The sequence below is a fragment of the Felis catus genome, chromosome A2 (genome assembly GCF_018350175.1).
Source record: "Felis catus isolate Fca126 chromosome A2, F.catus_Fca126_mat1.0, whole genome shotgun sequence".
Taxonomy (NCBI): domain Eukaryota; kingdom Metazoa; phylum Chordata; class Mammalia; order Carnivora; family Felidae; genus Felis; species Felis catus.
The window spans coordinates 20,107,591-20,124,046 of record NC_058369.1 but is presented as its reverse complement, the minus strand read 5'-3'; the positions used below and the strand labels follow the sequence as shown (position 1 = coordinate 20,124,046).

Below are 16,456 nucleotides of genomic sequence, written 5' to 3'. Positions count from 1 at the left end.
TTGCCACCAACATTGGTTTAGAAGGAGATATGATGCTTTGGCCAGTGGAAGCAGAGATGGATGCTGCTGGCAAAACCAGTCAGGAAGGATGGCCAGGAGTTGCATGTACATCATCCCTCCTTTCTGCTTTAAGATAACACTGTTAAGAATAAAGGTCTGGGGCAAAATTAAGATGGACAATGGGGAATTATGTGGTCCAAGGCATTCCTGAAAGCAGGCTAGTGTACTGGGATGTCGACACTTGTTCTGCACACTAAACCATTGAAATTACTGACAAACAACAGCAGGGGTGGGCCCTTTATGTAGAGTGAGCTCAGTACATTACCCTCATGGCTTCCTGAATGTGGTCCTGTCGAATCAGTTCTGCTGAGCAGTCCATGTACCACTTCAAACAGCGAATGAGCTCCCTGGGAAAGAGAACAGTTCCAGAAACCCCACTTTAACTCAAAAGCAATGCAGTTTGAAATTTTTGCAGCCCTGAATTTGCCACACAGGAAAAATAAATATACTGCTTATGAGGCAGAATGGAGTGATGGATCTGTTACAAATGTGAAATCTTCAGATCATCTGAGACCATACAACATGCCTCATCTGTAGAGTTGCCACATTTTAATTAGCAATTATAATCATTCTTTCTCTCTTTCCCTGACACACATTTTTTCTTTGATAAGAAAGTTTTCCTAGAGTCCTAGACTTCACCTGTAATTTTGTTTTGTCTAAAATTTCTATGTCTCCAGAACATACAACAATAACTAGTAAGTAGCAGATTCTGGATAAAGGTATACGGTCCTATGTGCCTCTCCTTGCTCGCTCTACAGCAAGTGCCCACTCTACAGAGTGATATCAAAGTGTCAGAGTTCCAGTGACTCCACAGCCTCGTCACCCGTTGGTTTTATATATATTTTCAAAAATTGTGCTAATTCTATAGAAGAAAATGAGGCAATTTTAAATTGCCTTAATGGTTTTAGATAACTTCTGTTTTCCATGTTAACCATTTATATTATATCTTTTATCAATAGTTTTTTATTTCTTTGACATTTATTGTTGGTGCCATTTTTATTTTTTTAATTTTAAAAAATTTTTTTTAACGTTTATTTATTTTTGAGACAGAGAGAGACAGAGCATGAACAGGGGAGGAGCAGAGAGAGAGGGAGACACAGAATCCGAAACAGGCTCCAGGCTCCGAGCTGTCAGCACAGAGCCAGACGCAGGGCTCGAACTCAGGGACCATGAGATCATGACCTGAGCCGAAGTCGGATGATTAACCAACCAAGCCACTCAGGCGCCCCATGTTGGTGCCATTTTAAGCTATTCATGTTTCTCAATGAAAAAGCAAGACTTACTTTTAGTAGCTTTGCTGCCAGTTCTTGGAAGGAAAAGAATGACAATTGTGTAGTAAACTATGGTTTAAAATGTCAGCTGAAAGACCACAACCAATATCCTACTCAACAGTGAAAGAAAGTTGTTCCTCTAAGATCAGGAATAAGGATGCCTTCTTTTTCTACTTCCACTCAACATAGAACTGGAAAAACAGCACTTAAAAAACCAAACAACCTGATTAAAAAATGGGCAAAGGAGGGGTGCCTGGTGGCTCAGTTGGTTGAGTTTCTGACACTTCAAATTGGTTTAGGTCATGATCTTGCAGTCATGAGATTGAGCCCTGCACTGGGCTCTGCCCTGGGCGTGGAGCCTGCTTGGATTCTCTCTCTTTCCCTCCCTCTCTGTGCATCCCCCTCAAAATAAATAAATTAGTAAATAAATAAATAAATAAATAAACAAACAAACATTTTTAAAAAATGGGCAAAGGACTTGAATAAATTTTCTCCAACGAAGATATACAAATGGTCAATAAATACATGAAGAGATGCTCTGCATCATTAATCATTAGGAAAATGCAAATCAAAACCACAATGAGATACCACTTCACACCAGTTAGCATGATGACTCTAAAAAAAAAAATCCCTCTCCAAACACAACAAAAAATAAAAAGTCTTTGCTTGAGGATGTGGAGAAACTGGAACCCTTGAACACTGCTGGCAGGAATGTAAAATGCTGCAGCCACTGCTGTGGAAAACATTATAGTGGTCAATCCCACCTCTGGGTATATACCCAAGAGAAATGAAATCAGTCTTTAAGAGATATTTGTGTACCCATGTTCATAGCAGCATTATTCACAATAACTAAAAGGTGAGAGCAACCCAAGTATTCATTGATGGATGAGTGGATAAACAGAATGTGGTACATACATACAACGTAACATTATTCAGCCTTTAAAAGGAAGGCAATTCTGACATATGCTACAACATAGATGGAACTTGAAGACATGGTAAGTGAAATAAACCAGACACAAAAAGATAAATATTGTATGACTCAATTTACATGAAGTCCCTAGAATAAACAAATTAAAAGAGAAAGCATAACAATGGAGGTTGCTAAGGGACGGTGGAGGTGATGGGGAGTTACTATTTAAGGGGTACAGACTTTCAGTTTTGCAAGATGAAAATAGTTCTTGAGATAGATGGTGGTGATGGTTGTACAACAATGTGGACATACTTAATGCCACTGAGCTGTACACTTAAAAATAGTTAAAATGGGGGGGGGGGCGGCGCCTGGGTGGCTCAGTTAGTTAATCGTCTGACTTCGGCTTAGGTGATGATCTTGTGCGGGGTCCGTGGGTTTGAGCCCTGCATCAGGATGTGTTGACAGCTCAAAGCCTGGAGCCTGCTTCTGATTCTGTGTTTCCTTCTTTCTCTCTGCCCCTCCTTCACTCCCAATCTGTCTCTCTATGTCTCTCAAAAATAAGTAAGCATTAAATTTTTTTTTCGTTAAATGGTATTATTTTATATTATGTGTATTTTATCAGAATTAGAAAAAAAATGAAGTTAAAAAAATGTCAGCTGGGGGCGCCTGGGTGGCTCAGTCGGTTAAGCGTCCGACTTCAGCTCAGGTCATGATCTCGCGGTTCGTGAGTTCGAGCCCAGCGTCGGGCTCTGGGCTGATGGCTCGGAGCTTGGAGCCTGCTTCCGATTCTGTGTCTCCCTCTCTCTCTGCCCCTCCCCCGTTCATGCTCTGTCTCTCTCTGTCCCAAAGATAAATAAATGTTAAAAAAAAAAATTAAAAAAAAAGGTCAGCTGAATGAATGGTGGTTGTCATGGAACCTTTTTTAAGCCTGTCCTTCTATTCAAACACAAATCCTAATGATGATGCTAAATGGAACTTACTTGTACGCCAGGGCTCCAGCAAAGTGCTTCTGGATGTATGTGTCCATTACAGGCCGGAAGTGGAAATACTTGATGTCTCTGAGCAAGTTGATGATGAATACCTGAAGGAGATGTAGGGTACTACAGTTCACTGGAGACCCTGGACTTATCCCCAGCAGGAAACAGAACTCTTGCTTCTTCAAGAAATGACAAACCGTCAGTATTTTCTCTAGTGTTTTCCATGGGCAGAGAACGTAAGATTTCTATTCTGTACCTGTATTTCTGTCTTGTCTGCTCTATTCCCAAAGCCCCCAGCCACCCAGTCTGGACTTGCAACTCATCTGTTTGTGCTAGTGTTACTCTGAGCCTCTCTCTTCATAATAATGCTGGATGACACAATACAGACTAGGAAAAGGCAAAGCGATACCTGTGTAAGGTGGCATAAATTCTAAGGTGTCTCAAAAAATTTGGAAAAGAGACAAAAAAAAAAAAAAAAGATTGTCCTCTGAGCCAGATCAACCTATGAAAGGCTGTGCCCTTCCGAAATGGGGCTGGCTGGCCAGGAAAGCAAGGAAGAAAAGCCAGAGGGGCAATCTACGCAAGTGCCATTTTAACTCTCGCTTCTGCTCCTCATCTATCAGGTAGACTTACAGTATATGGTTCTTGAATATACAGCACTCCTATAGGACAGGATATATTAAGCAAAATGCACTGAACATTCAAATCACTGTCCATTCTCACTAAGCAACCTACAGAGATTTGGGTTCCCAAACAACTGCCCAAAGGGAGAGAGTGTGATGCTCAGACCATCACAGATGAGACTCTGCTCTTCCTGGCCATTATACCTTATTTTTGTAGGTGAAAAAACAGGTCATCTGGTTTCCTATATCAGTCTCCAAGCCTTTTATTGGTGTAGGTCTCTATTTCAGGGGCTAGGCAACTCTGCAACAGTGATGAGACTGAGGTATCAAAACTACTGAGGCCCGGACCTGGCCATGCTGAATTCTTCAAATTTGATGCTGTAGGGATCTGCCCGGTTGGTAGGTTGGTTGGTCTTCCTTGGGTGACACTCCTCAGCCACTTTTCTACTGGAAACATCTGCATAGATGTTATACTGACTCACTCTAATAAACTGCTTCCCTTGGATTTTTAAAAACATATGACAGAAATAATAAATAAAAATGAAAAGTCGGGAGGGGTGAGACTTACCAAAGACTGAAACACCAACAAGCCATATTTCTCTGTATTATCATCCAAAATCACAAAGAGTGTATCTAAGATGTCCTGCAGAAACTGCAACATAAAAACCAGAGGGCTCAGATCTTAGGACCTTGAACACATGGTCAAACTTCCATACACCAATGAACTCATCTCCCAATAAACAAACTCAAAGATCTCTTAAGATCTCAAATCACCACTTAAACTAAACTAATCTAGGATCCCACCTCCACCTAGCTAAGGGCCCTGAGAGATATTTGGAGAGGCTCTTTCTCTTGGGTAAGTGCAAAATTTCTATGGAAAGAACGGTCACTTAAAAAAACAGGACATCCATGTAGAATTGTAATTTTGAAATAAAGTCAATCTAAGTGATTCTGATGCCAAATTCATTTTGAGAAAAAGAGTTCACTCTCTTGGGACCCCAAAGAGTTTAGTAGCCTCTCACTCTTTATTGTGGCCTAACTCTTTAGAGGACATTTGAATGAGGGTGTGGCAGGCTAGGTCTTAACTATAGAAACCATGTTTTGGTCTAGAAATCAGTATTCTGGGAGAAGGGAGAAAGCTGTTGCTGAGGTCTGTCAATGAGGGTAAAAGAAGTACCATTTTGTTTTTGGTTTTTAACATGTGCCTTTTTCTTTCTAAGATACAAAATCCAAGGGAGAGAATAATACTCAAGGATACTGACAGTCTTCTTCCAAAATAAAGTCTAACATTCTGTGGTCAAAAGGCAATTGAATGATACAATGTTTATTTTATTTTATTTGTTTATTTTTTATTATTAAATTTAATATAATTTATTGTCAAATTGGCTAACATACAGTGTGTAAAGTGTGCTCTTGGTTTTTGGGGTAGATTCCCATGGTTCATCACTTACGTACAACACCCAGTGCTCATCCCAACAGGTGCCCTCCTCAATGCCCATCATCCATATTCCTCTCTCCCCACCCCCCATCCACCCTCAGTTTGTTCTCTGTATTTAAGAGTCTCTTGTGGCTTGCCTCCCTCCCTCTCTGTTTGTAACTATTTTTCTCTCCTTCCCTTCCCCCATGGTCTTCTGTTAAGTTTCTCAAGATCCACATATGAGTGAAAACATATGATATCTGTCTTTTTCTGACTGACTTATTTCATTCAGCGTAATACCTTCCAGTTTTATTCACATATTGCTGCAAATGGCATGATTTCATTCTTTCTCACTGCCAAGTTACAACTTACTTTAAAACAAGTCTAAGGTGGAAGGTTTGGATGGCAGCGTTGATGGGCAGGATTGGCCATAGGGTGATGACTGCTGGTGCTAGGTGATAGATACATGTAGGGTTCTTTATACCATTTTACTTTTGTGTATATTTGAAATAGTCTAATAAAAAGTAAAAAATAATATTTAAAAATGCTGGCACATTCTTTTCACACTCTCTTCTGGTGGTTTGAGATCAATTATTGATGCTAAAAGCAGATATGCTGATAAGATAGTCTCTTACTGGAAATACAACACTACTCAGCCTCAAAAAGATCAGACTTTGGGGTGCCTGGGTGGCTCACTAGGTTAAGTGTCTGACTCTTGATATCTACTTAAGTCCTGATCTCAGGGTCATGAGATTAAGCCCTGTGTTGGGCTCCATGCTGGGCGTGGAGCCTGCTTAAGATTCTCTCTCTTCCCCTGCCCCTACCCCCACTCCCACTCATGCTCACTTACTCTCTCAAAAAAAAAAAATCATACACTTCTCTTAATACCTTGTCTGCTAATTGATATTTTAAATGTTTATTTTTATATTTTAGTTAATATACAGTGCAATATTGGATATATTTAAAAGAAAAATATGCCCTGAGAATAAACTGATCTTAAGTTTCAAAAACTAGTATTAGCTTGGTTAAGAGTTCTTTTTAAAATTTATGATACTCTAATTGATTTAAACAAAATTCAGACAAAACTTCATAAAAATATACAGATGTATACAGACTTTAAAATTGTTTCTCATTTGGAGACAGCATGTTGTGTGTTACTGAGTCAATGGAGCTATAAAATGAAAGTACAGATAGGGTATCTGTGCTAATTGATTTGATAATTATAATTACAGAGCAATGCTCACTGATGACAACTTGTCTTCTTGACACTTAGTGTCCATTCTACATTCCACTGCTCTTGCTCATCATCAAAAGCACCTCCACTTTCCTCAGCAGACTTCGGTCCATTGTGCAGAATCCACCTGCAGCACTTTCACCATCAGGAGGTGCCAGGTGGGCAAACACTCTGTGCAATGCAGAGAAGCCTTACAGAAGACAACAGGGGACTTGTAGTGTTGCTGTCAGCCTGACGGGGCCATAGATGGGAAATGTCACAAAGGTATCTAGAGAAAGCAGTTGAGGCAGGGAGTAGGGAAAGGTCTCTGGTATGGACTGTAAGTGAGAGACTGGGCAAAAGCAGCAGCTACAAGTTAATGGAGAGTATTTAGAGTTCTTCTAGATAATCAAGTGAGTACGGCCAGAAAGACTTCAGGCCAGGTTTGTGGTAAAAGGGTTACAGATAAGGAAAATGAGAAAGAGACCTAAGGAAGGAAGAGGAGGCAGCACAAAGCACTGGGTATGTTTCTAATTATCATTTTACTTTCTAGGAAGAAAAAAAAGTCAGAAAATAGGGTTTATAACTTAGTTTCTAAAAGGTAATAAACCTGATGTCATACTTACTTTTAAAAAAGAAGCTAACTGAAAAAAAAAGAAAAAGAAAAATAACTCTAGTCCTACTCACTAATTATATTTTGAGAAATGGTCTTAGAGGTATACTGGTAGAAATCAAGGTGAAGTAAGACCTTCTGCCCAGATTCTTACTTAGGTAGCATCTATGAATTATAGGAAGGCATACCTTAACAATTTCTTCTCCACTGACATGCCGCAGCCGCCCTAGTATGTCCATGATCCGGTCTGGAAAAGCCTTCCATTTCAGCAAAGCAAGGAGGTCCACTACAAAGCAAGCCCAAAAGTAGTGAACACTGGCTATGCCAAGGACAAGCAAAACCCAGACTTTCCCTGCCAAGGACAGGTGGAATCTGGGGGAAGAGAAGTAGCTGCTAACATTACAACAGACTCTTTAGTGCTGATATCAAGGCCAAAGACACATCTGTGAAATCTGGAGGTGCATTCTGGAGCTAATAAAACCATGGGAAATCTTACAGGTTCCTATTACCAAGTGGTTCCTTCAACTTCAGATGAAAAGAATGCCCTCATTGTGGCATGAAAAAGCAAATGACTTCTGTTTCCCTTAGCACGTATCAGCAACATGGAACCAGTCACTGAGGACAGGGAGCGCAGCACCCTGTAGGTACCACCACCTACCATTCTGGGTGAGTTTGGTGGAGGAGAGCTGTGTGGAAATGAAGAAAGACTCTTTGGTGCTGCGCTGGAAGATGAGGCTGGAGGGGATGTTAGGGCAGCCATTGTAGTCCTCTTTGCAGCAGGGCAAGCCCAGGTACAGAGCATGGTTGTTAAACGTGCTATTCTCATCACACTGCAGGCAAAAGTAGAGAACACAGAATGTTTCCTGAACCATGACATGTGGAAAACTCAGGTCACAGATTTTTCGATGCTGATATTTGCTCTCATCTTCCTGAGGCTAGATCTTGGGCCTCAGGTCCTCTTAGAAGAGTGCTTTCTGTTCAGAAACTCCCCATATGGCTCACATGCCTTTTAGAGAGAACATGGTGGGGCAGGTGGCCTCCATCTGCTGTGCAGGCAACTTTGGGTGGCAGCCATGCTGTGATAGCTGACAAAACCATGATCTCAAATGGCAGGTCTCTGAATGTACTAGCTAATGGCACAGAGGAGTTGGTAATAGACTTCCATTACTTGTGGAGTGGGAGGTGAGGGACAAAGGGCCTGCTGGCATTACTTGTGGGAGGAAGGTCACTGTAGTTACATGACAAAAGCCTGCCCACAGCTGTCCTGCTGTCATCTACCAGCGCACTACCCTGGATCCTTTGGCCTGCCCACTGAAAGCCACCTAACTCAGAACCATATGTGAGAGTGGCTTCAGGAGTGTGAAGGTTGAGATGAGAGACAGCCAGGCTCCATACCTTGTACACATAGAGCTCATGGATGTCATCTGAGAGAGTGGTGCCATCATCCCGCATCAGGGGTGAGAATGCAAAGCCAAAGAGTTTCTTTTCCCCTTTGTCCTTTGCTGCAACCAGAGCTAAGTGTTAGTTGTTTTTGCCCTTCACTTTGCGTTTTAACAGAAATTCCCCTTGTGCTTATCACCTACATTCTTTACTTCTTTGTGCCTTGCTTTCATTAATTAGGTACATACCTGACTACAGGAATGATGATAAATGTACTAGACTGAATTTCCACTTATATCCCAAGGTACACAGGCTATCTAGACCCAAATAGAAACTAGATTGCTAGTCTTGATAAATCAGAGGCTCTTTAAGGAACAGTTTAATATGTACACAGGAGACATCCAAAGGAGGATAACACTGGTAATTATCCAGTGTCTGGACCAGACACAAAGAAGGAAGAGTACCAGACCTTTTCTGGTTTTGAGTCACTGTACACAGAACAGCCTCTGTTGACACCCCATCTCTGAGTACCCATTTATTCAGAACTCATTTTATTGCCCCAACAATAAGAACCCTCTTAATTCTCTTTCTGAGGAAAGAACTCTGAGACAATAGAACATTCATATCTTCCAAGGAATGTGGAGAGAAGTCTCACTCACTGGAACAATGTCTGAACTCGAAGCGCAGGTGGGAGCCCCGGAACCGGTCAATGGGGATGGGCAATTTGATAATTTCTCCCCAGCGAGGACTATTACTGTGGTAGAGGACAAAGGAGTGGTAGGAACTCCTGTTCGGCTCTCCTGAACCCAAGCTTATACAATCCTGGAAGAGAGAAGCAAAATAAAGTGTGATCTTGCTGGAGGAAGCCCCTGGATTTCTCTGTCACTAGGACACTTTCTCCTTTGCGCAAGTCTTATTTTCCCACCAGGCCAAATCTACAAGATGAGAAAATTCATTTGACTTAAACTCAATACTTTTGGAAACAACTGTGTAGATGGCATAAGGAATCAGCAGTCAACAATGCTCCTTCTTTTTCATGGGGCAAAAGTAACCACACACGCTGCTCAATAAACTGGAGGGCAGCTCAACAGTGTATGTGAACCACTAAGATAGGTTCTTCATCCTCATTAAGAAAGGAAACAATGAACTCCACAGGAGAGGTCAACTGTATATGGCACTTTACCTGATCAGAAAATGAATTAATTTATAAAGTGGAGAGAGCCTGTTTTCTAATCTTCCTTACCCCAATGTTGCACTGGCATTTTAGGTTGCCCTTGGCTGACTGTCTTTGGATATAGACAAGGCAGACCAGATTTAATTTGACCTCCTGTTTTCAGATATTGCCATGAAGATGTAGTCTCATCTTCCTGGAAGACAGGAAGTTGCAGGCAATACAATCAGGAGCAGCTCCCTATCTGCACAAGGGTGGTCTGAGAAGCTGACAGCTCTGCTGACCTTGGCATTATCCATGCCAACAATGGACACGCCTTAGTCTTCGAGATGGGCTTTTAAAAATGAAACAAAAATCAGTGCTTCTACCACCAATTAAACAATATCCTCCATTTATTTCTAGCTTTGGGGGATGATTTTGACTAATTTTACCTATTTACTTCTGTAAAATGTGGATGACCACTCCTGCTCTGCCTACCTCACAAGGCTATTGTCAACATATAGGAGCGAGGTCTATAAAAGAGTGATTTGCCTTCTGTCAAGTGCTGTGCAAATGATGCCTTGTTATTTGCCAGGGACTTCACCATGACATGACTGAGGGAAATCTGACATACTGACAATGGAAAAACAGCACTCCAGGTCTTCACTTTGAATGAAGAGTGACAGAAGATACACTTGCATCCTTGTACTGGCATTGGCTGGAAATAATCTTTTACAGCCTGAGTCTGCTGTTCCTTGTCACATAACTTGGTACCAGCCAGTGAGTGCCTAAGTCCTACTCCTGACCAAAGAGAAACTTTTTTTTAGCTTTCATTAGCTTAAGGAACAAAAAGAGTGGGACCTAATAACAGTTGCCAAAAGTAGGTAGCTTGATGCTAGACAGAATGGCAGAAAAAGTAACATGTAGGACACAACTAGAGGGAATAGGTCTAAATTGGAGCAGGAAGGATTGAGGTCAGACTGGGAAGAATTTCTAAAAAGGCTGTGTGACACTGGAAGTCATTATCAAAGCATACTGCAGGGTTTCCTTGAAGAAAAGGCAAAGAAGAATGCATATGTGGTGATGTGAGTGCAGTCTGCTTGATGAATGGGTCTCTGAATAAAGTCCACAGACTCATTAAAATTATTACAGGATTAGCCTCCTTTCCCAACTGACTGGCAAGTCTTACCTTCAGTATTTCTCCATCTGCGTAAAGCACATACATGGTCACTTCAATATTCTTTTGTACACTCTTTCCCCCTCTCTCGAAATCTCCCTTCTCCAAGGTTAAGTACAGGTCATTGCGGATATCACCTATGGGGAGAGAAATGTCATGTCTTCAAGACCATAGGAGCCACACTGCCCCGTTTGTACGGAGGACCAGGCTAGCATTTGGATCCTCCAGTGTTGAGGTGGGTGCTCAGAGCATTGCAAGCTTGGTTAATAACGGTGGACATTCTACTGATATCAGTGCGGCAGCACTCTGTTGGTTAGTCAGGTGCTCTCTAAGTCTAATTTCTAAAGGTGTTCACCACAGTTTGTCCAGGGTGGGAAAAGCTGAGGCAGAGAATCTTCTCTTGTATTACAGGTGACTACTCAGTCTCTCTATCTTCCAGGAGAATAGCTGAACTCTAAACCTTCCAAAGGGGGAAGATTTTTAGAATCAACAGGAATAACATTTATTGTATTATGTCTACTACTTAACTACTAATCACTCCTCCTTTCCCTCCAAAAAAAAAAAAAGTGGTTTCCTTTTTCCTTTACGGGTTTTCTTTTTCAACTTGCAACCCTTCTGAGTCTGACTAGAGGATACACTACTTTTTCCTTCTGGAGGCTTAGCTCCAAATCCCATCCCTTGCTGGAATGCCAGACCCAGGTCACTGGACTGTCATTTTTTTTTTCTTCTTTGTGTTGCAAGTGCTCTGGGAGCAGATGACTTTCCAGAAGCACAGGTGCTAAAGCACTGGGGTAACAATCTGTTATGCTCTTTGCTACTCTCTGACTTCTGCCCACTTTGCCAATATCTGCTGCTCGAGACTTGGGCAGGTGAAGCCCAAACTGCAAGCCGAAATGACCTAAGAAATGACCACATCTGCCTTTTTTTTAGGGTAAGGGGATTATCTATTCATGTATAAGAAGAGCTCATTTGGGCTGCTCTAAGCTTCTAAGTTTGTAACATGACCAATTTTATTCATACATTCTAAAGAAGGTATTTTGACTTTCAAAACAACAACCACGATGACAACCACAACAACAACAATGTAAAGTCCTGGGAGAAAAATCTTCAAAGGGAAAAAAATGGTATAGGAAAACATGTAAGGTCAAAGTGAAGATGTGCTAACAGCCTGAAGAACTCAACTGAGAGGTGATGGAAAGACTAACTTGCAAAGTAAGCCAATTCAAAACATTCTTTCTACCTCAGTTCTTAGCAAAACTGAAAAATCTGAAAATGTTCATTACTTGGAATCACAATGAAATAAACAGATATTGTTTTTGGTTGGCAAGTAAGCTTTCTGGTTTGGTCAGATACATGATGATGGCTCATTTTCTGCACAGACTACCTTTCTGATTATGCAAGTGTCTTAGTATCTCCTATGCATGAAACATGATAGACTAGAACTGGCATATATTTTGAGCTGTGGAGGTCTTCATGACCAAACCTATTATTCAGGTGGTCTTACTATACCAGAAGTGCAGCCATGGTTATTTAGTTGCATAATGAAGTTCTCAAAATACTTCAGCATAAGTGAGGAAGAACAGCCAACGAGAAGCAATTAATTATTCTCTGACAGCCCAGGGAACTTTCTCTAATGTGTGAAAAACATCTTGTTCCCCAACAGCCCTGAGGCTACCATGAAGGGAAAGGAAATTATGTTCTGAAAATCACATACAAATGCAACTAACTGCTGGATAGGCAGGACAGCCTAGAGGATGTCTATTCTTGCAGTTCACATGGACTTCCCTCCTGGCTGAGAAAGCCTCTACTTCGAATTCTCAGGAGTCTGGACTTTAATCTGCCTCCTTTGGACATCTCTGCTTGGGCCTTCAAGCATATCATTAAAATAGCACTCAGGTGTGCAGGTAAGGTAGGAAAGGAAAGCGGAAGGGAAAGTCAAATCCATCATTTTGCTATTGTAAGGGCAGAAGCTGAATAAAATCATTCCTAAAAGTAAAATTCAAAATTAAATGGGACCTTTATTATAGGTAATTGGTATTATAATGGGACAAATCACAGTTGGTTACACCTTGAATTTTTAACAATTGAAACAGACATCTTAGAGCCTTCTTTTGATAAAAGTCTTTTACTTACACATTAGCTCTTCTATGGAATTTAAGTAATTATTAAATTTCTACACTGATTTGGCAGAAAGTGAATAGTCTAGAGAATTTTAATGTCTAATCTACAGAATAGGTACTTTGTTTAACTATTACTCTGGTTTAAACCAGCACTCTCTAGAAGTTATTCTCAAGGTAATCCACATGACTTGTAAAAGCAGATACCGGCTACCAGCAATAATATTCTAGCTTGTACAAACATTTTAAATTTCTGTGGCTCTCCACAACAGTTAACCATAAATAAACGTGTCCTTCAAATGAAACATGTGAGCTTTTCCTATCAATATATGATACAGAATACTCATACAAAAGTGGGCATTACCTTGGAGATTGATAATGACAGAATTTGGTCTGTGTTGATTATATAGAGTGAGTCCATGGTTTCTGGGGCAGCTCCTCTGGAGCATTTTAAATCAACATGCTAATTTAAAATGGAAGGGCTGGGCTAGATATTCCTACAGCTTTCATTCTTTTAAAACTTCCTATTTAAATAGAATACCTTCAGTGATATCTTGCTGAGACAATTTATCAATACAAGTAAACATACCCTCTGAGTTACAGACTGAAGCAGCTTGATTTCATCAGATCTTTTGCTGCTCTTTATTTGGAGAACCGACTTGCCTACACCAGGACTATTCTCAGCAGAATAGGTATTAGGCCTCTTTATGGGTTGCAGTTTTGCAAATTATGGCCTCAATTTCGAGAACTGTGATAGTTAATGTTGCTGGGGCCTTCTTGTCAAAAGCTCTCTGGGGATCATTTAAATAGAGCTCTCCACTAATTCTCCTGGAACTAGGAGAAAACCTAAGAAGCAGCCAATGTGAAAGCCTCCAGGGATCTAACGACCCAGGCCTGCCTGACAGATAGCTCCCGAGATTCCCTGCTCTTCAGCTGTCCTTATTACATGTTACATGTTCACAAAGCCTACAGTGGAATCATGTGTTTGGGTTAAGGCACTGTCTCCAGGAGGCTCCTATAACCTTTAGCGCCAATTGCAAGGAAATATTACCAGGAGAGGGATGAGGACAGGCACATTACAATGAGGATGGGAAAGAGAAGGCCTGAGCAGTAGTTTGTGAGGTTAGTTTACAGAACACTGGGTGGGTGGCTGTATTCTAATCACCTAGGAAACTTATTAAAACTAGATTTCTAGCGTCTACCTCTTGAGATTCCAGTTGGTATTGGGTGAGGCTTCTGTACATACATTAAACAAAACCAAAAATCACAAGGCAATTCTGATGTTCTCCAGGGTTTAATGCCAGGGAACCAGACCATGGGGGTTTGCTGGGAAGCTGCTGCTGAAATTTTTCTGGGTGTTAGGGACTAGGCAGCCCTTAAGCAGAACAGAGGAATGCTGAGAGGGGTATGGAAGTGGGAAGTTTTTCTGCGGGATGTGGGAGTAGGTATTATTGAGGGCAACTCTGCCTCCCTTTGTTAGGTGTGCTCTGCTTCCTAAGGTTGGCAGAGCATCTAAAAGCATCAGCAATGCCTTTTTATCTCTGTTTAGTGTTCATCTGACATGCAACAGAGTTTCTTGAACGGAAAGATGAATGAATGAGGTTGTTCTTATAGGAGGGCCTCAGAATAAACTTTGTTCTTTTCACAGTCTCAGAGAGTAGCCAGCTGTTGGTATAGCTGCTTGCCAGAGAACTAGGGACTTAAGAGTAGGTAGAGGTTGGCCAACTTTTTCTGTAAGAAGCCAGATAGTAAATATTTTAAGCTTTTTGGGTCACATAGGTCTCTGTTACATGTTCTTTGCTTTCACAACCCTTTTAAAATGTGAAAAAACATTCTCAGCTGGCAGGTGGTACAAAAATAGGCCTCTGGCTGGATTTGGCCCAGGGACTATAGTTTCCTGATACCTGGCTTGGGTGTTTATGTGTCAAGAACAGCTTTACTACACTGCAAATACACATCAAAAATCCAGATTCTTGTAAGTATAAATAAGCAGCTGCTGGGAAGGAGCAGAGTAATGAACCTGAAGCTACCTTCTTATGTCAGGGATTGGCCTGAAACATTCTGGGGTCTTTATGGAGTGGGAGGTCCTAGAAGGAAACAGTGTTCTTCAGCTACCAGAAATCTTAGGGGGCTGAGAACACTGTGACAGAGCTGCATCCAGCAGTCACAGAGAATTGCACACCTCAGTGGCCAGGTGTGATCCTCTGAAGACCTGCACCCTGGTATGACACTGGAGAAACAGAGCTCACAATGTGTTTGCACATCTCTTCTGACAGCAGTCTCTGGAGAGGTTTCAGAACCTCTGAGGTCTGGCTTGGGCACCAGAGCATCTGTTAGCAAGAGAATCTCCTGCCAGATACTCCAGCCTTACCAGGAATTTTGGGTCCACATGGCTCTAGCCTATGTAGAATTCCATCCCAGGAGAAATAATCCAGGACAGCCAATACAGATTTGGGCACTCAGTCTTGTTTAGACTCTTTATTACATTCATGTTCCTTCTGTATAAATTAGTCATACCACATATTAGGAAGATTTGGGTTCAAGGATACTAGTATTTAACACTATTATTTACTTATACCTTGTCTACTTCTAGATAGGATTAGGAGAGTGCTTTCTTTCCCTTAAGATCATGTGAAACTAGAACTAACCTTCTCTCTCTCAGCAGACATAGCAGCCTGCTCAGGATGGCACCAATTTTATCTTTTGGCAGAATAGGAGTGAAGTCCTCCGACAGCATCATGGGGATATGGAGACATTAACAACCATTCAACTTAGACAATTTCAGGCATATGACCAATGTTGTAATGTGTTGTAGTTCTTATTTTATTTTTTAAATGTTTGTTTATGATGATTTTGAGAGAGACAGAGACAGAGCATGAGTGGGGGAGGGGCAGAGGGAGAGGGAGACACAGAATCCAAAGCAGGCTCCAGGCTCCAAGCTGTCAGCACAGAGCCTGATGTGGGGCTCAAACCCACAAACTGTGAGATCATGACCCGAGCCGAAGTCGGACGCCCAACCGAGCCACCCAGGTGCCCCTTATTTTTTTTTTTTAATATTTATTTCTGAGAGACAGAGAGAGACACAGAGAGAGAGAGAGAGAGAGAGAGAGAGAGAGAGAGCATGCGCATGAGTCAGGGAGGGGCAGAGAGACAGGAAGATACAGAATCCGAAGCAGGCTCCAGGCTCTGAGCTGTCAGCACAGAGCCCAATGTGGGGCTCGACTCATGAACTGGGAGATCATGACCTGAGCGGAAGTCTGTCGCCCAACCGACTGAGCCACCCAGGTACCCATTATTTTAAAGAAGAGACCTCTCCCCCTGCCAAAAAAGACTCTTACGGGAATTCTCAGAGTATCTAGAAAAGACAGGTTCTTTACCTTCTTTCTTTTTTTAAATACAAGGATATTTATTTTGAATCACTGTAGTAACACAAGACTGGAAATAATCTAAATACACACAATAAAGGGCTATACAAATTGTGATTCACCCAGAAAGTAGAACCATATGCACCCATTAAAAACAATGAGAAAATAGAGGTGGTCCCACAT

General features: G+C 41.5%; 1 protein-coding gene across 16 annotated transcripts in view; it reads right to left on the bottom strand.

The window, feature by feature from the left end:
* Positions 1–16,456, bottom strand: part of DOCK3 (dedicator of cytokinesis 3) — a 603,425-nt gene that overhangs the window by 91,982 nt on the left and 494,987 nt on the right. For all 16 annotated transcript variants that reach the window (XM_045050712.1, XM_045050713.1, XM_045050700.1 and 13 more), the window contains 8 exons: positions 10,804–10,928; positions 9,124–9,286; positions 8,480–8,586; positions 7,743–7,914; positions 7,273–7,370; positions 4,410–4,493; positions 3,222–3,322; positions 326–407 (listed from right to left, as the gene is read on the bottom strand). In XM_045050712.1, coding sequence (XP_044906647.1) covers positions 326–407; positions 3,222–3,322; positions 4,410–4,493; positions 7,273–7,370; positions 7,743–7,914; positions 8,480–8,586; positions 9,124–9,286; positions 10,804–10,928 — 932 coding nt within the window. The remainder of the gene's footprint in view (positions 1–325; positions 408–3,221; positions 3,323–4,409; positions 4,494–7,272; positions 7,371–7,742; positions 7,915–8,479; positions 8,587–9,123; positions 9,287–10,803; positions 10,929–16,456) is intronic.